We start from the raw sequence: 24989 nt of genomic DNA, 5'->3' as shown, positions 1-24989 counted from the left end.
TGGCTGGCAGGAAGTCCAGCCCTATTCTTTCCCTGTTCATCCCTTGCCTGTAAGCTGCTTTATTGACACAACATGGGGACAGCTGGGGAGCAGATTTTCCCCAACATTTAGGCAGGAGATCAGAATTTAAACTACACGATAACATTGTGCCTATGTTATAATTTACAACTCTCAGTTCACACTCCATCACTGAAAGAGATCAGAGCAGGAACTCAAGGCAGGACTGAAGGAGATGCAGTGGAGCAGTGCTGCTTACTGGCCTTCCCCTCATGTCTTGCTCAGTCTACTTTTGTATACACCCTGGGGTGATACCGCCTAAAGTAAACTGGGTCATCCCACATCAATTGTTTGTTAAGAAAATGCTCCATTTTACAGGCTAATCGGATTGAGGAATTTCATACTTCAAGTCTGGATCACATTCCAGAGAGCCCTCAAAGCTAGTAACAACCTAAGGAAAAGATCCTCTAAGAAACTTTCTTTTTAGGGAAGCTTCTGACTCACTCAGCTAAGAGCATAGTGACAATCCTTAATGCATATCAGCTGTTGTGCCTTCAGAATTACCTCTTCAAGTGCATTTGTGAATAGATCTAACAGTTGATCTGAGTCAACTTAGACCTTAGGAGAGAGGATAATCATACAGAAAATCAAAGATGCCGAAAAAATTAATCCCTCACATATTCAAGGATTATCTTCATTAATGAGATACAAGTTATTCTTTTGAAGGAACAAAGCATAACACAGCACATTAGATTTTGAAGCAGCCACAACCGTAGACCTCAACTAAAATGGTCGATTTGTTATAAAAGGAAGAGGCAATGCATGGTTAGGAAGGAAAGCTGCGGAGAGGCATTTGTTTCTCTGTGATTCAAGTGCTTGCTCTTGAGACCAGGTGTTATATGTTTGTTTCACTTTCAGTCGTATCTGTGGGGATGTCTCTGCCTTTTCTGTCCAATATTTGTCCCATTTATTCATAGATATTGTTTATTGGAATTTGCAGGTAGGGCATTTTTAGAGATGAGTGGAAATAAAATGGAAACCACTTCACTGCCGAGGAAGTTTCCCGGATGGATGTCTGAGCAGAGCAAAAACTGTGCTACAGAAGAGAAGAAGGTAATTGTTCACCAGTTGCTTGTTCAAAGGGGAAGCTCTGTTGAAGCTGGCTGTACATGACTCACCCAGCTGGTCACAAGCTTCAGGGCCTTGTTTAGGTAAAACTTTGGTTGTGTGGATTAGCCAGGACTGAGGTGTTGATAAGTAAATGAAACTAAATTTAAATAAGTTTCATAAAACGAGAATCCCTAGTGTATATATTCTCTTTTTATATTTAGGACTCACAGTTGATGTTATTGGTTTGTTCCAATTCACATAATTTAGACAATATTAATGTAGGTGAATTTCTGGCTAAAATCGTTTAAGTCCTTGGAGACTTAAGATCTGGTAACTAACCACCAGCATCTTAAGGTCACATTATTGCATCTAGGATGTTAATATAATTATCAGGGAAAAAACAAGTAAATTAAGTGACTTTATGGAAATAAGATAGGAAGTTTGAAAATAGAATGATGTGGAAAAATAATTTCACAGTAGGATGGCTTTACCTCTGTTAAACTTGGTTCTTACTCTATAATATAAACTTAGTGCCATAATATAAACGTTAGTGTTACTTCTTCAATGTACTTATTACTTTGGAGAATAATTGCTACTTTGCATGGTATTAATTTGTGCTTATTTTGACTTTTGCTTGACTCAAGGCATGCAGTCAGAAGAGTGTCCTTGAAGATGACCTCCCATTCTTAGAATTCACTGGGTCTATTGTTTACAGCTATGAAGCTAGTGATTGCTCCTTCCTGTCTGAAGACATTAGGTAAGGGAGTGGAAGTTCTTGGCATTCAGTTTGGACCCTTAAGAAACAATGAGGGATATTTTTGAGTGCCTAGTTTTACAGCAGTGGGAGTATATTTCAGAAGTATTCTTACATATGTCATGTCACTAAATTGCATTCTACTTTTAAAAATAAAAAATAAACTCACTGAATTAAATTAGTAAAGTTCCTATTATTAATTAGCAACCTCTTCTACTTTATTTGTTTCTTTTAGTTCTTGAGATGTAATGTACAGATAAAACTATTTACCAGTTTAGGAAAAAAATATGTATGATTTATTAGCATTGCTTTGTAGGCTGTGATCTCTCTTGTCCAACAGGGGCTTATCTCCCAACAAAAGGCCAAAAATCCCTTGTTCTTGTAGTTGTTCATTCCAGGAGGCTGGGTGTCTCGGTTACTCTTCAGTATACACTAGAATCCTGAAGAAATAGGCTGTAACACCAGGGAAGGAGCACTTCAGAAGCAAGAGAGATGAACTTGCCATGCGTGTTCATTTATGTGGGCTGCCACCAGAAAGTGTAACCTGGATTTAGGCGGTCTTCTCATGTCACGTGATCCAATCAAGAACGCCCTCACAAGTGTGTCCAGCTGTAGTTGATTCCAGCTGTGGTCAGGTTGTCTGCAGAGATTAGCTGAGGGCAGAGAATATAAGTGATTTGAATAATCATGTACTGTTTTGAAGTTGTTTGTTTTGCATTCCCTTTCATCTGGTCACTTTAAAGACTTCTGCATCGGGCCGGAAAGATGCCCAGCAATTACAAGCAGCAACTGCTTTTGCGGAGGACCACAGTCTGGTTCTCAGCATCCATATTGGTCGCTCAGTTGCCTATTATTCTAACTCCAGGGTGTTTGGCTTCCTCTTCTGGCCTGTGAAGGCACCTGCACCCCTCTCTCCATATATACCTAATTAGAAAATTAAAATTTTTGAAGAATATTTTTACACCAGGGCCCGAGAAATGGCTTAGTGGGTAACTGGGCCTGCCACCAAGCTCGAGGACCTGAGTTCTGTCCCTGGAGGTTCATGGCAGGAGGTCAGAGCTGACCCTGAGTTCCACACGCCTGGCCCATCAAGTAAATAAATAAATAAATAAAAAGTAACTAAAAGGGTTTTTATACCCTAGGGCTTCAACAGCTTGATGTGATACCTTTGTGTACCGAGGTCTATGCTGATCCTGCTTCGGGTTCATTTATTTTTGTTTGTTTGTTTATTTATTTTTGATTTGTGGGTTTAATACTTTTTGTCAAATTTGAAAAATTCTTTCAAATTTTCCTCTCTTCGGTACTCTGTTTCTCTGGGACTCTGATATGCATAAGTTAGAGCTCTTGATACTATTTCTTTTAAGTTTTTTTTCCTCATTTTTCTTTATACTTCAGTTTGACTAGGTTTTTTTGCTGTGTTTTTCAGCAAATCACATAATTCTTCTGTAGTGTCTGATCTACTGTTTATCCTGTCCTGAATTTTAAGTTTTATATGCATTGTTTCTTTTTTTGTTATTGAAATTAGATTTTTTTCATACAACGTATTTTGACCATGGTTCCCCTCCCCCAGCTCATCCCAAATCCTCTTCACCTCAACAGAAAAAGAAAGCTAAGGAAATAGCACAGGAAACGTACAGATGCAGAGACACACACTTGCACACACAGGAATCTCATAACAACACAAAATCTGTAACCAAAATATGTAAGGAAGGGAAAGAAATGCCCAAAGTCATGATGAAACAAAACCATCCAAAGATTGAGTCCATTTGGTGTTGGCCGTCCACTGCTGGCAGTGGGGCCTGATACTAAATGTTGTTTGTATACCCCCTGAGAATCTGTTGAAGAAAGCAATTTTTTCTTTGCGCTTGGCTATGGACTGGAGCTAACCTCTGGCGAGGCTTGGGTGATCATGCTTACTTCTCCCTCTGTGCTGGGACTTCCTCTCCGTTAGCCTCAGGTAGGCCTTGTGCATGACCCGAGCTCACTTGTGCATCACCAGCCCTGTCATGTCTATAAGGCCTGTTCCCTTGGTGTCCTCAAGCTGCACTGGCTTTTACAGTCCTTCTGCTTCCTCTTTTGCCAAGTTCCCTGAGCCATGAGGGGAGGGATTTGATGGAGGCAGCCCACTTAGGACTGAGGGTTCCAAGGTCTCTGACTCTGCACATCGTCCAATTGTGGGTCTCTCGGTTTGTTCCCATCTACTGCAGGAGGCAGTGTCTCTGAGGATGGCTGGGCAAGCCACGGAGCTATGACCAGTGCAGAGTGTAGATGTGTTTTGTTTTGTTTTTATAGACATTCCATTAAAAAAAAAAAAACAAAACCAAAAAACAAAAAACCTTCCAATTTAGTACTCATTGTGTACATGATTTCTTTTAAGTTTCTGAACATGTTTATAGTTTATAATATTTTTGTTTGTTTAGTTTTGAGCAGGGTCTTATGTAGCCAAGGCTGGCCTTGGGTTTACTGTGTGGCTGAAGGTGCTCGTAGCTCCTGGTTCTTTTGCCTACCCCTCCCAAGGGTCGGGATCGCTGACTGGGGCCACCAGGCCCAGCTGTGAGTGTAATGCGAGTTTCATATTTTAGCTCTCTCTCCCACTCTTGAGAGCTCCCCCCAATTATAGTTTATGTTTGATCCATGTCAGGGCTGTTGAGGTTTTTATCAGGTGTGGTTTTACCCTGTCGTATTGTTTTGCAGTTTGGTTTCTAAGAAAAGAGGCTTTGTCGGCTTAGTTAACTGGAGGTGGTTTTTGTATTTGGAGGCTTGCATTTAGGCCTTGTTGTGTAGGCCTGTAACGGCTTTTCTTCCGAAGGTAATATAGCTCTCTTGGATGTGATCCTAATGGAGGCTGCTGATTGTTCCTGGAGTTCAGCAACAATGTCTGCTGTGACTTTGAGAGCTTAACGTCTCCGACCTCTGTCTCTCTGAGGCCTGTGCGGCTTATAGTTACCCCGTTCTCTGCCGGGCCTCTCAGGATTCCTGGAGTCACCATGGATACTTGGGACTGCCCTGCAGCCTAGTCTCTGGTGCCCCCTCAGTGCGATCCTTGCTGTGTTTCTCTCTGCACACTGCGCTTGTCTGGAAGGCATCCTAGGAGAACCTGGAGCAACTACAGAGATTGTCATCTTGTACTGAGAACAGTAAATTCAGATATTTTTGTACAATTTTCTGTTTATTTTTAGTGGAAGAATGAGTACTTCCTGTAAATTTCATCATGGTCTAAAGTGGTAGTTGACATTCTTTTATGTCAGTAATGAATTTTTAATTAAAAATTTGTGAATTAAGCATGTAAACAATAATAGACAAAGCAGCTGTATCTTTTTTTATTAATTCATTCTTATTACATCTCAATTGTTATCCCATTCTGTGTATCCTCCCATTCCTCCCTCCGTCTCGCTTTCACCCTACTCCTCTCCCCTCTCACTATGACTGAGGGGAACCTCCTCCCCCTGTATATGCTCATAGGGTATCAAGTCTCATCTTGGTAGCCTGCTATCCTTCCTCTGAGTGCCACCAGGCCTCCCTATCAAGGGGACATGGTCAAATATGAGGCACCAGAGTATGTGTGAAAGTCAGTCCCCACTCTCCACTCAACTGTGGAGAATGTTCTGTCCCTTGGCTAGATCTGGGTAGGGGTTTTATGCTCACTGCATGTATTGTCCTTGGCTGGTACCATAGTTTGAGCAGAACCCCTGGGCCGAGATCCGCCTATCATAATGTTTCTAGGACCCTCTGGATCCTTCTATTTCCCCATCTCCTTCCTATATTTCTCTCACCTAATAGGATGTCCTCCCCTCTATCCCACTTTCCTGCTAAGTGTAGACTTTCATGGGACATGTCCCTCGGGCTAGTGTCCAGATATTAGTGAGTATATACCATTAGACAGCTGCATCTTTCAATCTAGTTACATTGAGTATTTTGTCTGCCTGAGTGTGCTCATGTGTGTAGGTGCACACTTGGTCAGGAATAGGTTCTCTCTTTCTGATGTGTGTCTAAAAACAATAAACTAAATTAAAATCCAACTCATATCCTTTTAAATTTACCTCCCTGCAACCCGGCTCTAAAATAGCATCATGGACTTAGCATTTAGTGTGCCTTTATATTGTATTATTCAGCCATTTTAAAACTATATGGGTTTCCTGAAACTTGTATTTCTTACTCAACCATGAGTTTTAAGAATTTTTCTTTTTGATATATGTAGTTTCATTAAACATTTATATGCCACTGTTTCTGTTTTGGCATGTCACAATTTGTTTATTCTTTTGTTTATGGAATTCTAGTTAATTTCCAGTCCCCTATCATCCTGCAAAAGGAGGACTGAGGCAGTATTTTGTTGGTTGTGTTCGTTAGTTTTTGCTGTCAATTTGACACAGGCTAGAGTCTGAGAACAAGGAACCTCAATTGAGAAAATGCTCCGATCAGATGGGTCTATAGCAAGCCTGGGAAAACATTTTCTTGATTGATGATTGATGTGGCAGGGGCCCTCTCACTTTGGGCAGCATCATCCCTGGGCAGTTGGTCCTGCCTTATATAAGAAAGCAAACCGAGCAAGCCAGGAGAATCAAGCCAGTTAGCAATGCTTCTCCATGGCCTCTGCTTCAGCTTCTGCCTCGAGATACCTGCCTTGAGTTCCTACCCCAACTTCCTTTCATGATGGACTGTGACATGTCAGCTTTCATCCCAGGTTGTGTTTGGACATGGTGCTTATCATAGCAATGGATAGCAAACTAAGACATTTATCGATGGAGCCGTCTCACCTGTTGTAGTGGTTTGAAATAGAACGGCCCCCAAAGGCTCATATCCTGAATGCTTCGTCACTGGCGAGTGGAACTCTTAGATAGAATGTGAACAGTGGTTCTCAACCTGTGAGTCTCAGCCCCTTTAGGAGTTAAGCGACCCTTTCACAGACATCTTGCATATGAGATATTTATATTACGATTCATAACAGTGGCAAAATTACAGTTATGAAGTAGCAACAAAATAATTCTATGGCTGGGGGTCAGGATGACATGAGGAACTGTATTAGGAAGGTTGAGACCCACTGGATTAGAAGAATTAGGAGCTATGGCCTTTTTGGAGGAAGGGTGTCACTTGGGGTGGGTGCTGAGGTGCTGCTCACCACCTGCTGCTCAGGCTTTAGGTCCTAGCCGCTGCTGCAGTGCCACGCTTCACACCATGGGAACAAATGACTCAACCTTTGAACTGTAAGCCAGCCACCAACTAAATGCTTTATTTTATAAGAGTTGCCTTGGTTGTGGTGCCTCTTCATAGTAACAGAACAGTGACTAAGACAGAAGTCTTCTTAATGACTTTTCTTGTTTTTTTCTTTTTTTGTTTGTTTTTCAAGACAGGGTTTCTCTGTGTAGCCTTGCATGTCCTGGACTTGCTTTGTAGACCAGGCTGGCCTTGAACTCACAGTGATCCACCTGCCTCTGCCTCCTGAATGCTGAGATTAAAGGTGTGCGCCACCACCACCCAGCTCCTTAATGACTTTTCAAAAGACCTTTTTAATCTTTTCTGGCTGCTTACTAAGAGTTATTTGTGTCACAGACATGCTCTCCAATCTTTGGTTGGCCCTTTAATTTGTGATGATATTTGTTATAGAAAAATTAAAAAAAAAAAAAAGAACAAGTTCATGCAGTTAATCCACACAATTTTTCCTTTGATAGCATGCGTCTGTCTGATGGAGACGTCATAGGCTTTGACATGGAGTGGCCACCTACATACAAACAAGGGAAGCTATGTAGGGTCGCAGTGATTCAGTTGTGTGTGTCTGAGAGCAAATGTTACTTGTTTCACATTTCCTCTATGTCAGGTTGGTATCTCTGTTTCATTTTTATATACCAACTTTCTTCCTGTAAAATTAAATTTCTTCATTAATAGGCTTTGTGTCATGATCATGTATTTATTTATTTATATTTTTTACTTGATATTTGTATCTTTTCCCTGTGTTAGAGAATAGAGAGCTGAAGTTTAGAGGTCTAACTGACTAGGGATAATATATTATTACTGTCACTAACGGTGGCATTCAAATTCATTTTTTTTTTTGTAGTCAATTTTTAGTCAGGACTGTGCATCTGATAAGAAAAGAAATAGTTGAAGTGAATGTGATTCTAATGTTAAGGTTAATATAAACATCAGTTTAACGTATGTACAGTAGGCATAGAATAGTAAATCCATTATACTTAACAGCATTATGGGAATAATAATGAAATGTTTTAGTTTTCCCCCAGGGATTAAAGATGTTACTGGAGAATAAATCGATTAAGAAGGCAGGTGTTGGAATTGAAGGGGACCAGTGGAAACTGCTGCGTGATTTTGACATCAAGTTGGAGAGTTTTGTGGAGTTGACAGACGTTGCCAATGAACAGGTAGAAGTGCTATAGGTATAATTTCAACACGCATGGTGACTTGTGTTTCAGAATGTGTATTTTTAAATCTAAATGTTAGGGTTTTTCTTCAGAAATGTACTGTAAGCTGTGTGTTGGTTTTGGTGGCAATACAGAAGTTCAGAGTACATAATAAAACTTCCAGTTCTGCTTTGTTGTGTGAGCATACAGTTGCCTAAACCAGCATTCTTCCATCTTTCCCACCAACTCTCACTTACTCGTGTATTTGCACACTTGAATGTTCATTGTGCTTTTAAAGACATTTATTCCAATAGCATTTCTTCTGTAAAGATGACTACAGTGCAGCTCTTGATAAAGAGCTCTGAGTATCAGTTTGGCCGTAAGACCATCACCTATATTTCCATTATTTTATTAATGAAATAATTAAAGTCTTACATTTAGCCAAGTATTCATTTGGCTGTGAAGTCAAAAGCATTCTAACCTATTCAACTAATTTTTAGGAATAGTATCTTTAAGGCTTAAACATTTTAATACCCACATTATGGAACGTCAAAGTTAAATTCACAATGTAGACTATAAATGAGGTTTTAGTGATGGACAGTTTGTTTATTTTGGTATTGTGTTTCCAGTTTTATTTGTGGTCTGGTCATTTGGTGGTACTTAGGAAAAGCTGACAATACAGGAGATTGTTTGCTATGTTGCCTTTTTATTACTCCAGTTGAAGTGTGCAGAGACTTGGAGCCTCAATGGTCTGGTAAAACACGTCTTAGGAAAACAGCTTTTGAAAGACAAGTCCATTCGCTGTAGCAATTGGAGCAATTTTCCCCTCACTGATGACCAGAAACTGTATGCAGCTACTGATGCTTATGTATGTATTTAAAGACCTTTACTTATGATGCCATTTTTATTTCTTGTAGTGAATTACTTTAGAAAAATTTTATTGTGGTCGTGCCCTTAGCTAAAACATTTTATCTTGGTTTTTCATGAAAAATTGCTTAGGAGTACATGAAGTGAAATTCTACATGTTAATTAGAAAGCAGCAATTAATAGATTGTTTAATGGTCATTATTTTCACTGTCATAAAGCCAAAGTAATGTCTAATTTCTGTATAAAAGAATGAGAACTTACTGAAATCATGAGAGGTTTAAGCTTAGTAGGCACAAATGGTTTGATGATGTATTTGGTATATAAGCAACCCAGAATAAGAAAAATCACAGTTTCTATATTTAAAGTAGCCTTATTCCCTACATTTATATTTAAAATGTGGAAAATTTAGATAAATTGCCTCCAAATTTAGTTGCTGCTGTTCTTAGATATATTTTCATATTTATATTCTGTATGTACTAGAATCTAGGCTTCTCTTTATAAATAGTACTTTTGCCTGTATGTTCTTTTCATTAAATATGTCATTTGTAAATTACTTTTTCCTAGATAAATATCTTGATAAATTGATAAATATCTTGTTATTTTCCATCTTGCATTTATAAAAAAGGATTTATTCACTTATTTTATGTATACGAGAGCTCTGTTTTCATGCACACCAGAATAAGGAATCAGATTCTCTTACAGATGGCTGTGAGCCACCATGTGCTTGCTGGGAATTGAACTCAGGAACTCTTGAAGAGCAGCTAGTGTTCTTAACTGCTGAGCCATCTTTCCAGCACCTTGCATTTTTGTCCAATTCATTTCACTTTAATCATTTTCCAAGAATTGTTAACATTTACCCATTTCAGTTTCTTTTTCTCTTCTCCACTCCCTTGTCGTTAATTGACCTTTACCCCAAATCTAAGCATTAATTATCCTTTACTTCCTATCTAAGCATACATTTTTCCTTTATTTATTTAATCACTTTAAGCCTGATCCCACTCCCCCCTCCCAGTCCTACTCTCATGCTCCCTCTCCCATTTCCTTCCTCTCTTTCTTCTCAGAAAAGGGGAGGTCCCCAGGTACCAACCCACCCTGGCACCTCAAGTCCCAGCAGGATTAAAAGTACCCTATCCCACTGAGGTCAGACGAGGCAGCCCAGCTAGGGGAAAGGGATCCAGAGGCAGGCAACAGAGTCACAGTCAATCCCTAGGCTACACATCTACTATGTATGTGTAGGGAGCCTAGGTCCAGCCTGTACATGCTCTTTTGTTGTTGGTTCAGTCTCTGTGAGCCCCATGGGCCCAGGGTAATTTACTCTGTAGGTCTTATTGTGGTGTCCTTGACTCTTCTAGCTCCCTCTATTCCTCCTACTCTTCTATAACAGTTGCCCACCCCACCCCTTCTCCCACCCAGTTCCCTCCATCCATCTAGTTCAGATGTCTATTTTCTTCTTCTGAGTAAGAGTCAAGCATCCTCCCTTGGGCCCTCCTTGCTTCTTTGGGTCTGTGGATTGTGGCACGATTATCCTATATTTTATGACCACTGTCCAGTTGTAAGTGAGTACATACCATGCATGCCTTTCTGTGTCTGGGTTACCTCACTCAAGATAACATTTTTTAGTTCCATCCATTTGGCTGCAAATTTCATGATTTTCTTGTTTTTAATAGCTAAGTAGTATTCCATTGTGTAAAGGTATCATATTTTCTTTATCCATTCTTTAGTTGAGGGACATCTAGGTTTTTCCAGTTTCTGGCTATTACAAATAAGGCTGCTATGAACATAGTTGAGCAAGTGTCCTTGTGGTATAGTGGAATATCTTTCGGGTATATGATCAGGAGTGGTATAGCTGGGTCTTGAGGTAGCACTATTCCCAATTTTCTGAGAAACCTCCAGATTGATTTCCACAGTGGTTGTGCAAATTTGAATTCCCACCAACAATGGAGGGGTGTTCCGCTTTCTCCACATCCTCCCCAGCATGTGCTGCCACTTGAGTTTTTGATCTTAGTCATTCTGATGGGTGTAAGATAGAATCTCAGAGTTGGTTTGATTTCCATTTCCCTAGTGACTAAGGATGTTGAGCATTTCCTTAGTGTTTCTCAGCCATCCAAGATTCCTCTGTTGAGAATTCTCTATTTAGTTTTGCATCCCATTTTTTAATTGGGTTATTTGGTTTGTTGGTGTTTAATTTCTTGAGTTCTTTATATATTTTGGATATTAGCCCTTTGTTGAACATAGGGTTGATGAAGATCTTCTCCCAGCCTGTAGGCATCGCTTTGTTCTGTTGACAGTGGCCTTTGCTTATTTTTAATCTGTAACCAGAAAAACAAAAGAAAACCAACAATACTTTAGCTGGGGAAATAGCTTGATGAGTTGAGACTTTTCACAGTTCCTTTGGCTTTCGTTGCTTCCTTGTTCACCTGCTTTTAAATTTTATGACAGAGTCTCTTGCAGCTTGTTCTGCTCCTGAACTGTCCATTTGGCTGAGGCTTCACCCTGATGTCCCGATCCTCTTTGCCTTTCTCTCCTTAGTGTGGAGACCACAGGCGATAGTGTCCTTATTCTTGAAAGTCTGTGTGACTTGATTGTTAAAAATACACAGTATGCATTATGGTTCATATGCTGACCAATATTCTCAGTTGGCTTAATAAAATCTCAATAATTAGATAGTGTCTATCATCAAAACAGATGTCTCTCACTAGATTGTATTTGTTAGATTTTGTTTACAGATAATTTCATTTGGATATCTACTTATTATACTGAAAATGAATAAGTGAAAATTTAGAGCTATATTTTGCAGCCAAGGCAATTTTCTTTTTTCACTTGAAATAGGGCTTACTTGAAGACGTGGGTCTTTGCATAATAGAATAATTTGATTTCATTTCGGGGGAATGTTTTAGAAATCATTCTTGTAGATTTTACTAGAGAGGTGATGTATACATTTATTTTGGTTATCTTTAACTTGCACTTTGTTTTTTTATAGGCTGGTCTTATCATATATCAAAAATTAAAAAAATTGGGTGATGGTGTGCAAGTGTTTGCTCTAAATAAAGGTATGTTATGGCCTAAAATAAAACATAAAATGTGAATTTTCTGTTTTGTGGATTTGTTTCAAAAAGCAAATGCATCTTTGGAAAGTATTATGCTACTTCTTAAGTGTCTAAACAATGTTGCCGTGAAGGTGAAACCCATCATTAGTAAGGATTGGAGTTTTAGGTACTTTCATTGTGGGAAAGCAGGGCTTACATCACTTCGTTGTGCAGTGTTGCTACTCTTCCGTCTGTGGAGCAGTCATGTCACTGTCTTTGATAACGTCAGTGAGCCAACCAGCTTCTTCTCGGCTAGAAGCATACACAGTCTTTTTGTACTCAACACTCTCATGTGTATAAGATGTGCTGTAGTGTTCCGCTTTCAGTTGCTCTTTTCTTCACTCAGCTTCATTGTTCTGGTCAAATGTGTTGATAGTGTAGAGAGTACATGAGGAGGCAGCCAGTAGGGTGGGTACGTATTAGCTTTTGGGCCTCATAGACCAATGGTGAGATCTTTGCCATCTGATCTGTAATATCTCTTTTCTCATTCTTGAAACGTGGACAGTAGCAAAATATCCATCCCATGGATTAGTTGTGAACACTAAAGGGACAAAATACTCAAAAGCACTTTTGTTGATGGCCAGAGAGAATTGTTAAATAGAATGAACATTCCTAATACATAATCTGAGATGCTTTGAAACCAGAAACTTTTTGAGTGGTAACATAATTTACATATTCATTAGTGTATTTCACTGAATAAATTTCCTAGAAGAAGTAATCCTCGAGATAAAACCTGAAATAGGAGCAGACATTTGCTAGCCAAGCAAAAGGGAAAATGATAGGTACAAAATGTCAGAGGTAAGCTGTCTGTTGACAGTGACAATGGAATGTAGGAGAAGCAGAAAAATGAAAGAAGACAAGCTATGTTATAGACTTTGCTTTCCTTCCTAAGGGCAAATTGAAGCTTTTCACGGTTCTAAACATAGAAGTGAAATGCACTGTGTTTAAATCAAACTAGCAAAACAAGCTGTAGAGTAAAACCAACACACTAACCGAGAGCCATAGAGGAAGAAAATGAATTGTAGGATGACAAAAGAATTGTGGAGACACCTTTTGGGAGGTTATGACAGTAAGCCAAGAAAAGAGGAAATGGTAACGTGAGTTGGTTATTTGTGTCTAGGGTTGACAGAGTTGTATGGCTTCACACTACACTTAATGGAGAAGTAGAGTCAACAGACTCTGATGTTATGGTAGACATGTGTCAAGGATCCTCCTGGGCTTTGGTGGCCTGAGATATGAAGGGGTAAAAAAAGTTTAGGGGTGAATTTGTTGTTGTTGTTGTTTGTCATTTCTCTGTGTAGCCTCAATTGTCCTGGAACTCACTCTGTAAACTAGGCTGGCCTCAAACATAGAGATCCCCCTGCCTCTGCTTCCCAGTGCTGAGATTAAAGGTGTGTGTCACCACTGCTGAGATTAAAGGTGTGTGTCACCACTGCCTGACTAGAGGTGAAGTTTTACAGTTGTTGTTAGACATCCTAAAGGAGAGAAAGAGCTCAGATAGAAGTGGGTAGTGGCCTGTGGCCACCTAGGTCTGTAGGTTGTACCTCAGAGGACAATTTGTATGAGATTAGGATGAAGAGTAAATCGCGGCATTGGACCTGCAAAGTTATGGGTGTTCTTTCTTGATATCCACAAACATCTTTTAATTAGCTATTTCCTGCTACTGTGATAAACATTACACCTTGAACAGCAATCTCAAAGCAGAGAGAGCAAACCGGAAGTGGGGTGAAGCTATGCATCCTCAAAGCCACTCCCAGTGGCGTGCTTCCTAATCTTCCCCAAATGGAGCAACCAGCTGGGCATCATGTGTTTAAATGCCTCAGTCCATGGAAGCTAGCTGTTACATAAACCACCAAGGCACCATACCGGAAATGCGATTCTGGAGGGAGCTCATCGCGGAAGTTGCAGTTAGAGATGTAGGCTGTCCTGCCAGGGGTGAAACTGGGTGAGAAAAAATCGGGAGTGAACGAGATGAAGAGCTGAGGAGGCATCAGCTTCAAGGTCACAATGGCATTTAGAAAAGTCGGATTGGCAAAGAGGGTTGAGAAGGAGTATCAGTAAAGGAGGAGGGGAGGCGAAGAAAATGCTTTAAATAGGAAAGCGCTGTCAGCTCCTTAACCCTCGGAGGGTTTGAACTGTGTGAGCATCTCCGATTAACAATTAGGGCTGATAATGTGGTGCCTTCCCAAAGGAAGCTTTGCTGCTAAGGGGGAAAAGCTGAGCTGTGGTAAGGTTAGGAGAAAATGGGAGCAGAACATTTGAGGACGAGCAGCAGGCGTTGGAAGCTTAAAAGAGGAAAGAGGGGGCATAAAATTGCCACCTTAAGAGTAGAACAGCGGGATCTGTGTCATGAGTTTAAACTCAAATGGCTCATTATCATTTTAAATATGTTTTGCTTAAGTATGTTTTAAGTTTAAGTATGCCTACTTGTGGATAGGCATCAATTAACTGAAGAGTTGAGTGTAATTAGAGTAGGGGTTTTGCCAGGTAAGTTCGATAGAAGTTGATAGTCTATGTATCAAAGGAATGGACAGGATAGGGTGGCTAGGAAAGGAAAGGAAGCCTCTGTGGGGAGTGGGCGGAGTCAGTAAGTTTCATTCGGTGTCCACTCACTGAATTGGGGAAATAAATCGTGCTGCAGAGACTGATGGGATACTTGTATTGGTTTTATTGGGCAGCCTTAAGTAGGGGTCTGATTGTGGGAATGAGCGGCTCAGGTTAGATGATGAAGAGATGGTTGGAAATGGAGGAGACGGGAATACAAGGTCCAAACCAGTGTGGAGCAGCTCTGTGGGCGTTAAAATTACCAGGGATGATCACAGAGTAGTGGAGGGGAAGACAGGTAATGGATAAATAAATCTAGCCATCCGTGAATAAAAGGATGTGGTTTTGATGTCACAAACCAAACAAAGATGGCTAGCAATCTGGAATCGCAAGATCGGAAGGAAAGTGAAGAAAGTGACTTAGGGATTCAAGAGGAATGGTTTTTGTTTTGAAGAGAATAGATAAAAATCTGAATACTAATACTATATTATGATGTAGTTAAATAAAATCTCTGCTTTTTAGTTTGAATATTAATATTAATTTTTTTTTTTTTTTTTTTTTTTTTTTTTTTTTTAGCAGAAGAAAGCCTACCTATAGGGATGAAGAACCAGTTGAATTCAATGTCTGAAGAAATGAAGGACCTAGCCAAGCATTTTCCTGTCACTTGCAGAAATTTGGAAACTCTACAGAGGTTAACTATTCTGCTTTTTAAAATATTTATTTTATTTTAAAGTGTGTGTGTGTGTCTGTGTGTGTGTATACACATGTGTCCTTGGTGGCCAGGGATTTCAGATTCCCCCTGGATCTGGAGTTTCAGATAGTTATGTAGCTAAATGTCTTTGGAAGAGACTTTGCTTTGGTCCAAGTGAATTCTTTGTTAAAGTTATTCTTTTAAAAGCAAAAATGCTTTAAGCAGTTCCAATTAGTAATGCAATTTGGGAGGTAAAATTTACTCTATAGAAATGTGAAACAGTTATTTGGGATAGACAGTATTTGGGCTTTGGGGAATTACAATAGTAATGTGTGTGTTTTTTACTTTTTATTTTTTGGATAAGATTTGTGATGTGTTAATTGAGAGCTTTCTTATAGAACCCAGGACCACCAGCCCAAGGATGGCACCACCCACAATGGCCTGGGCCCTCTAATTTGGAAAATGATCCACAGGCTTGCTGACAGGCCAGTTTTATGAAGGCATTTTTTCTCAATTAAGGTTCCTTTCTCTCAGATGACTATAGCTTGGGTCAAATTAGTATAAAACTAGCTAGTACAAATGGCTTGTTAACTTGACACACAAACACACTATTGTTAAATTTTTGTTTCTTGTCCATTCCCAATATCACAGCTTAATAAAGCCATCACGGTATAAAGCATTTTACAAACTTAAAAGTCCCACCATCTTATAAACTCAAACACTTTAGAAGTTTTCTCTTTAAAAGTATTTCAAATCTCTCTCTCTCTCTCTCTCTCTCTCTCTCTCTCTCTCTCTCTCTCTCTCTCTCTCTCTCAACTGTTGGCTCCTGTAAAATCAAAAATAAATTAAATACTTTATTACTTTAAGAGGGAAGAACCAGGGAACAGTCTCCATCTGAACAAAGCAAATTTGAGCTCCCTACAGTGTAAACAGTGCAGTGTCCAATGTTTGGGATCCACTCATGATCTTCTGGGCTGGGGGCACTTCTCCAGCCCCACCCTTTGCGGCACACAGCTTGTCTTCTAGGCCCCTCCTGGCTCCACACCACTGCTGCTGTTCTTGGTGGTCACCCAGTAATGCTGACATCTCCAAAATGCTGGGATTTTCTGCTGCAACTGGGCTGCACTTTCATTACCAGCCTCTCCTGGGTTCTTTTCATTGTGCCAAGCCACAACTTTTCTCCATGACCCCTTTAATCCTGGGCCTTCAACTACTGGTGGAATTGCATCTTCACCAGAGACCTTTCCTGGCCTCTCCCAGCACCTAGCCTCAGCTGCTGTCCATCACCCCTTTATGCCTCTAAACCAGTACCACTGGGTGATTCTTCCACTACCCAAGTTCAGCTGCCAGAGTGAGGTACGACCTTGGCCACCTGTGGAATAAAGTTTTTGTGTGCTGACTCTGAAGCAATGTCTCCCAGAAGATTTCACCTCAATGATGTTGGTCTCTTCTTAATCACCACTAATTTCTCAGCTCCAGCTGATCAGCATCAATTGTCCTAGTAAAGCAAAATTTTACTTCAGTGGTTCTTGTCTCTTGTTAATCACAGCTGCCTTTTTAGCCACAGCTAACCAGGACCACAGATTTTCAACTTAAAAATAGCAAATAGCCTGGATAGGGTCTTTAAGGGACACTCGGTCTTCCGTCTAGAACTTTACAAGCCAGGCCTCATTGTCTGCACTTCTCTCAACATTTCTATCTTCCAAGATCCACAGAACAGCTCCCCAATCTTTGAACATTCAATGGTTTTCTAGCCCAAAGTTCCGAAGTCCTTCCACAGTCCTCTCCAAAAGAACACGTTTAGGTCTGTCACAGCAACACCCCACTCCTGGTACCCATTTGAATCACATTTTATGTGATTTTCTTAAACATGGCTTTATGATTTTTACAGAATACTTGCTGGCTATAAATTACATATATCTACTGCTTTGCTTCATAATAGTAAGCTAAGTAGGCTTTATTAGCATCAAGAACTCACAGAGTAATTTAAGGTTTATTGCAGAAAGGAACAGGTTTTGTTTTGTTTTGTTGTTTTTTTTTCTTCAGATGACTCTGATAGGCTTGGTGTTATTCCTTGTTTAGTCACTGCTTTTAAATTCAGTGTGTACGGTGGTATTGCTGCAGGGTACTTGACATTCTGCTGGGTGCTGAGCTTGTCTGCTGCTAACAAATGAGCATGAGAGGACTCTTTAAGGAAGGAAAAGTGCACGCTACCTTGCATGTCTGCACAGGCCAGCCTTTAGTATTGGAGTAAGTGGTTATGTCTTATTTTGATGTGAGTGCAGGAGGATAAATAAGACATTGTTAGTTGAACTATGTCACTATTGCTATAGCAACACATTTCTCTCACAATTAAATTGCATCATAACTGTGTTGTCTTGTAATAATGCAGTTTCCAGTGTGGAAACAACTCCTGGAACAACTCACACTTTAATAGTTTATTCTTCTGGGAGAGCAAAGTTTCATCTGAACCATTAACACAAAAATTTACTGGGCCTACACAAACATTTCAGATTACATAAGTCATTGATTTACATCCTGAAAAATTAGAATTCATAACCCAAAGCATGCATTACACAAAAAATGCATCTCTTTGCTTCTCACATTCCTTAGACTCTCTAATTTCTCCACTTATTAGGTAGTTCTTCTTTTCTTAGTACAGAGGACTGAGCTTGAGGCCTTGTGCACACCCGGCAAGCATCTTGGAATTTTCATTAAATGTAGGCCTGCTGTTTGGAGTTCTGCACTGTGTTTCTTATTAAGACTGCACTCAAAATGTGTTAGCTGCAATTTCTAATTTTAGTTTCTTTCAAATTTAGCAGTAATTCAGTATACTTGAAGTCATGTGAATACAGCGTCTTAAGAATTTTTATGTTTTTTTCTTATGAGCTTTAATAGTTATTTTGACTATAGGATATATTTTTTTTGTTTAAAAACTTTTATATATTTTTATCATGTTTTCCCCTTCCCCAACTCCTCCCAGCTCTTCCTCACCTCCCACCCTCCCAACTTCAGGGTTGAGCTCCTCTCTCTCAACAGTCAATCAATCAAACAAACAAAAGTCAAGACAAACAAAAACCAATAAGGAAAAGCAATTACCCAAATAAAATGAAACAAATAGCCTACAGAAAAAGTATGGAGCTCATTTTGTGTTGTCAACTACTTACTCTTTCCTGGCCATGGGACCTGCCTGCACTGTGCTTGATATACCCAGTGACACTTAATTGGAGAAAACGGATCCTTTCCGAGCCATATCCGTCAAAAAGAACTTTTTGGTTGGGTTGCTGGGCTTTTTTTCTGGATTGAACCTTTGTTATTCTTGTGCATTCTACCACAGTCTCTGAGAGTTCATATGTGCATCAGTCTTGTGTCTGGAAGACAATATTTCTGTGTCCTTTTATTGTAGTATTTAGACCATTAATATTGAGAGTTACCTATGAACAGTACAGTTTTTGTTGGTTTTGTTGTTTGTTTCTTTTTGATTCTGGTATTTTGTGGTTACAGTGTGGGTTTCTTCCCTTACTTCTGATTTACTGGTCTGGGATTATTCATTGTGTTTTCTTGGGTGTGGTTAACCTCTTCAGACTGAAGATTTCCTTCTAGCACCTATGCCATCAGTAGTGTCGGGTTGGTAGATAGGAAGGGTACCCCTCCCTCCCCCGCTCCATCCATTGGGATTGGTAGTTTTTCTAGATATAGTAGTTTGAGCAGGTGTTTGTGGTCCCTTGTTGCTTGTAGAACATTATCAGTCCAGGCCCTTTCTGGCTTTCAAAGTTCCGATTGAAAAGTCAGGTATTGGTCATTCCACCAGGTCTTCTGCTCTCATGGCCTTGGGGCAGCCAGCTTTCCCACCTGCAGGCAAGGGGCAGAAGTGGGGGAGGGCATTTCTTCCTCACCCACACTGCCACAAGACAAGTTGCAGAGCCAGCTTTCCACACTTGCGCCCTCAGGACACCTCTCAGGCCCAGATGCAGGGATTTGAATTTGGCCACCCCAACATCTACCCTATTGACGAACTGCTGGAGTGCATGAAAGGGCCAGTCCTACAGATCCAAAAGTGCAGGACCTCCATGACACAGCGGCACCAACAGGGTATGTGAGAGGAGCGCGGTGAGGCTTCAGTGGTGACAGAGTAGCAGAAGCCAGAGGCTTTGTACTGCACCAGTGAGTCATTGTAAGAACATTTGCTAGCAAAGAAATGTGGACAAAAGGCTATACTGTGGGACGCACTGTGACACACTACAGCTTCCACAATGAAAGGTTTTTTCTCTTGACGGGAGGTTCCGAGGGTGGCGGGCAGGTATGAGAGGAGGGGAGATGAGTGAGATTGGGGTACATGATGTGAAATTCACAAAGAACCAATTTTTTTTTTACAAAAATGTCAGGTGTTGTTCTAATGGCCTTGCCTTTATGTTATTTGGTCTTTTCCCTTTGAGCCTTTAATTTTTCTGTATGTTTAGTATTTCAGTTGTGTTTGGGGGGAGTTTCTTTTCTGGTCCTGTCTATTTAGTTTTCTGTCTGCTTCTTGTATGTTGATGAACATATCATTCTTTGAATTGGGAGAAATTTCTTGTATGATTTTGTTCAAAAAATATTTTTGTGCCTTATGTGGATTTTCTCCTTCCTCTGTATCTATTTTTTTTTTTTTACAGGTTTGGTCTTTTTATAGTATTCCACAATTCTCAGATTTTTTTTTTTTTTTTTTTTTTTTTTTTTTTTTTTTTTGTACCTGGATGCTTTTAGATGTAACATTTTTTGATTGAACTATACATTTCTTCTACCTTGTTTTTAAGATCTAAATGTCTTCCTTCCATATCTTTGATGTGTACCTCTGAGGTTTTTCTTTAACGCACTGAGTTTTTCATTTTCAGCTTAGGGTTTCTTTGGTTATTCTGTTTCTTTGTTAAATTCTACTTTCATGTCTTAATTTTTTTCATTACAGTGTTTGTATTTTTACTGTTTTCATATGGCATTTGTTTATGTCCCTCTCTAACATCTTTGAATGATTCATAATTGCTGTTTTGAAGTTCTTGGCTTATGCTTCAGCTAAATTGCCGTTCTTGGTGAGATGCTGGCTTCTGTGGGAGGCGTGTTGTTGTTGTGTGTGTGTGTGTGTGTGTTTTGGGATCTAAGCATCAGGGGTTATGATGTTTGAAGTGTTTCTTGGTGTAGCTATCTCATCTTGTCTTTGTTGGGTGAGTGTTCTGTTCTTCGGTCGTTCTTACCTGCTTGCATCCTAGCTAAGTTTGGTAGCTGTGGGGTCCTGATAGAAAGCAGCATAGACAGAAACAGTTTCTGTGAGTCAGAAGGTATCACAAAGGAACAGAAAGGGACTAGGAAGGAAGACTGAAAGGCACACAGAGGAGAACTAGGGGGCTCTGGGTCTACACCAAGAGGCAGAGTCCTCAGGGCATGATGTGGCCTAAGACTAGGGCCTTCTGGCCGTGGCTTGCAGTAGGAATAAGCCTGGAGAGATCAGGCGGTGGCTAGTAAGGACAGTAAAGATTGCTCCCAGGCTAGGGTGGCACTGATGAGCCTTATAAACGAGTGTGCTTCTGAGAACTGATGGCTGCCACAATGGATGGAAATGGGCTAGAAGGAAAGGTTGAAAGTGGTTGGGGAAAGAACTAGCGGGACTCTGGATACACCATCCAACAAGTTTTTAATAGAAATTTGTTGGCTTGTCTTGTGTGTTTATGTAATGTATAATGTAATAAAATAGTTTTTACTTTGTTGTTGTGGCCATATCTTATTGATGTACTTTATGTTTCATTAAATTAATTATAAAACAGAAAAGGGACATCTGTCATAAATGCATTCAGGACTGAATTTTTACTGACTTTTTAGTGACTATGCAAAGCTATTAAAAGAATCAGAATTACCTAAGCACACAGGCTAGTTAGCTGCCAATCATACCTGTGGCTGTAGGGAAATGTGGAACAGTTTTAGTCCAATGGGTCTCCTCAGGAAGCTCTTGCTTAGTAAGAACCTTTAAAACTTGTCTTTATGGGCTGGAGAGATGGCTCTGTGTGCTCTTCCAAAGGTCCTGAGTTCAACCCCCAGCAACCACATGGTGGCTCACAATCATCTATAATAAAATCTGGTGCCCTCTTCTAAAAAAAACTTGTCTTTATGATGGATAAAATTAAATCTTAATAAAATTCCTTGATTTTTTAGGGTCCCTATAATATTGAAGAATATTTCAGAAAATCTATGCTCATTGAGAAAGGTGCTATTTGCTCCTACAAACACCGAGACTGAACTGAAACAGGGTAGTAGTTTGAACTTATTGTCATCAGAGGATTCAGCTGCTGTTGGAGAACAAGAGAACCAAACTGGAGAACAGAGGACTTTTCCTAAAATTAAAGAAGAAGCATGGGACCCAGAGCTTGACAGTTTAGTGAAGCATGAGGAAGTTGATGTATTTAGAAAGAAAGTGAAGCAAGAGGAGGCGTGGTTTGAAGATGACGGAGACGACAGTCTGTTGAAAGAAGACATGGGAAGAGCTTGTTTGACATCCGCTATATCAGAACATGAACTCCAAACTCTGGGGCAGCAGGCTGAAGAAAAAAACTGTACTGGTGTTTCTCACCAATCTTTTGAGGTACAGAACTGAGAAGGAATAATGTATTCATCCTCAGTTGGCTTGCTTTGTTGTATAAATGCACACAGAGCAACTATTTTACACTTTGTGGGATGCATAGTCTCTGAGGCAGCTGTTCAGGTCAGCTGTTGGGTAGTAAAGCAGCATAGACAGAAACAGTTGTGCCTCGTGTGCTTCAATAAAACTTTATCTACAAATATAAACAGAGGGCCACCGTGACTTGTGAGACACACTTAATATAAAATTAGCGTAGGTGAAAGATTTTATGTCGTCAAGAGAACCTTTGTTGGATTTTGGATTTTGCTGCTTTACTATTTATGCCTTTTTTTTTTTTTAAGGTTTTTTTGATTGTTTGTTTTCGAGACAGGGTTTCTTTGTGTAGCTTTGGCTGTCCTGGACTCGCTTTGTAGACCAGGTTGGCCTCTAACTCAAAGTGATTCTCCTGCCTCTGCCTACCAAGTGCTGGGAATAGCTTTTTGGCGGATTCTAAGTGTTTATTCATCTAAGCTTGATTTGGGGCATAGGTTATATTCCTTGAAGTAGAAATTAGCTGCTAGGCTGACAGGGTGTGCTTTACAGAAGTCTGTTCCTGGAGAGCCAGTGCACTCTTGTTTCCTTCTAATTTTAATTAGCTTGCAAATTACTGAAAATGCTCTTTGTTTCTGGGGTTTTTGCATTTTTTCGCAATAACAAATTGTATTTTAGATTTTGAAAAGATTGTATAGGATATTTCTTCAAATTTCATTATAGAAATGGAAACCCAGACTTACATTCTTTGGTTTTTATAACAACTTTCCATGTTTTTATTGAGTATATAAATATGTTGTTTTAAAAGTTTCAAAATATTCTCATCCCAACCATTTGGAAGTCAGACCCCCTCTTAGAAAATACTGTCTTTTGCTGACATGGGCATTACTCTAATTCTGTAGAAATCTCTCATTAGATATATGAACTCTAATATTTTTTGTATAATAGAGAATTATGATCATGATTTTGACTTAACTGATATCTCTTATCCCAATTATTGTCATCTTATTATATAATTATTACTAGTATTGTTTTTTATTATTTGTTTAAGACCCATTTACCTTTCTTAGATAAAATATGGATTTTAAAATCTTTTGATAGCTTTAAATTAAGCATGTTATTTAAGGCTATTTTTCCTCTTCCATCTCTGAGTTAAACATTCAGCATTTGGGGAGGAATTGCTTCATATTTCTTCTTGATTTTTTTTGCATGTATGCGTTGTGTGTTTGTGTGTCTGTATGTGTGTGAGACAGCGAGTGAGAAGGGGGTGGCATTTATATTTTGTTAGGCACCCGATTCCTTGGGAAATTATTGTAAAGATTCTCCATATCCAAACACTAGCAGCAGATCAAGTAAATAATATATCTAGTACTTTTAAAAATAGATGTTCCTTGTAAAGCGCTGACTTTTTAAAGGATAATGTAATTATTATATGTTAGACTTTGGTATTTTTAAGTCAGTATATATAATTGCTTTTTTTGGTTTGTATAGATCTTTTCAACGTTGTGTAGAATTTCATGTATTTGAAAGTTGGAGAGGCTCAGTTTGACATTTGATTGACTTTAGAACTTACACATTCGTTTTTATTTTGAATGTAGATTTTATTTCAAACCTGTTTATCTAACTTACCTATCTTCTTAAGTATGTTGCTTCTTTCTCTTTGATATGTTTTAAAAATCATTCTGCTCCCTCTCTCTTTCCTCTGTCTACTCACTCTGTAAACATATAAATATGATTTATATGCTGGATGGGGGTGGCGCACGCCTTTAATCCTAGCACTTGAGAGTCAGAGGCAGGTGGATCTCTGTGAGTTCAAGGCCACACTGGTTTATAGCCAGTCCAGGACAGCCAGGGCTGCACAGAGCAACCCTGTCTCGAAAAGCCATAAATAAATAAGCAAGCTTTATGCATTTGCCTATTGGGAGAGGAAGATGTCTCAAAACTTCCAGTGAAAACAACAGAGAATATAGAGTCAATTATACAGGAAGTTAATCTTTGAAATACTTTCTTTTTAAGCATTTATCTCCCAATGATGATGAAAACGATTCCTCTTATATAATTGAAAGCGATGAAGATTTAGAAATGGAGATGCTTAAGGTATGTCTGCACGTAAGAAAAAGTTACTTTAAGTTTTTTTTTTTTTTTAAAGAACACTTAAGTAACTGAAATACTATTCGGTTCTAAATCAGATGCTACCACAATGCAATTCATACCCATTATTTAATGTTAGACTTAAAAGTTTCTCAGTTTACATTTCCTAATATATACATAGTCTTAGGTATAATATTGTGAGTTCTCATATGTGCTCTGTGTCCTTGCATCTCTCTCTTGAATGGAATGTGGGCAGTGGCTAAGCACTTTAGCATGACATTGATTTCTTGTTCTTCATGTATATGCCACATTTTAGACATTCTGTTTTTACTAGTCAATCATTTACAGTCTCTGCTTTTCTCTGTCTCTTTCTTTCTTTCTACTGTTGGTTTTAAATACTGATTTCTGTAATTTTCAATGGTTGTTTGTTATGTTATGAAAGCTGAAGTATAAATGTGTGCATTTTCTACCCCTTCACTCAACCTCCAGCTTATCAAGTGTCATGAATCATATATGGACAGGAAGAACCAGACTAGGAAAAAAGAGAAAAGCACAGTTTAGTTAAATAAAGTGAAAAATGGGAAAAGAATAACATATCTACTTTTTAATCTATCAACTTTGTTAGTGTCATTTTTTAAAATGAAACTAGAGAAACTTTCTAGTTCTTTAATTTTGAATCCCAGTAATACAACCACAGAAATAATAAGGATGTGGATCCTTAGTTAACTTGTCGGTTTGAATCCTCACTTCTCTATTGATGTCCATTGCATACATCAGCATATACCACAAAACCTGGCTTGTATTTCAGAAATATGAGCTAAGTCACAATCCTTTCACTGGTTATCTATTTCTCTGGTACATTTTGTTCAAG

The 24989-nt window shown here is 39.3% G+C and overlaps 1 protein-coding gene across 1 annotated transcript in view; it reads left to right on the top strand.

Annotated features, from left to right (window-relative positions):
- Wrn (WRN RecQ like helicase) overlaps window positions 1-24989 on the top strand; it is a 112434-nt gene that overhangs the window by 22061 nt on the left and 65384 nt on the right. Inside the window, exons 2-10 of the mRNA XM_051169407.1 lie at window positions 998-1110; window positions 1752-1864; window positions 7528-7673; window positions 8081-8229; window positions 8927-9076; window positions 12056-12125; window positions 15282-15396; window positions 21574-22000; window positions 24044-24124. Coding sequence (XP_051025364.1) covers window positions 1015-1110; window positions 1752-1864; window positions 7528-7673; window positions 8081-8229; window positions 8927-9076; window positions 12056-12125; window positions 15282-15396; window positions 21574-22000; window positions 24044-24124 — 1347 coding nt within the window. The 5' untranslated portion in view covers window positions 998-1014. The remainder of the gene's footprint in view (window positions 1-997; window positions 1111-1751; window positions 1865-7527; window positions 7674-8080; window positions 8230-8926; window positions 9077-12055; window positions 12126-15281; window positions 15397-21573; window positions 22001-24043; window positions 24125-24989) is intronic.

The sequence above is a fragment of the Acomys russatus genome, chromosome 27 (assembly GCF_903995435.1).
Source record: "Acomys russatus chromosome 27, mAcoRus1.1, whole genome shotgun sequence".
NCBI classification, from domain to species: Eukaryota; Metazoa; Chordata; class Mammalia; order Rodentia; family Muridae; genus Acomys; species Acomys russatus.
This window is presented reverse-complemented; position numbering and strand designations above follow the sequence as displayed.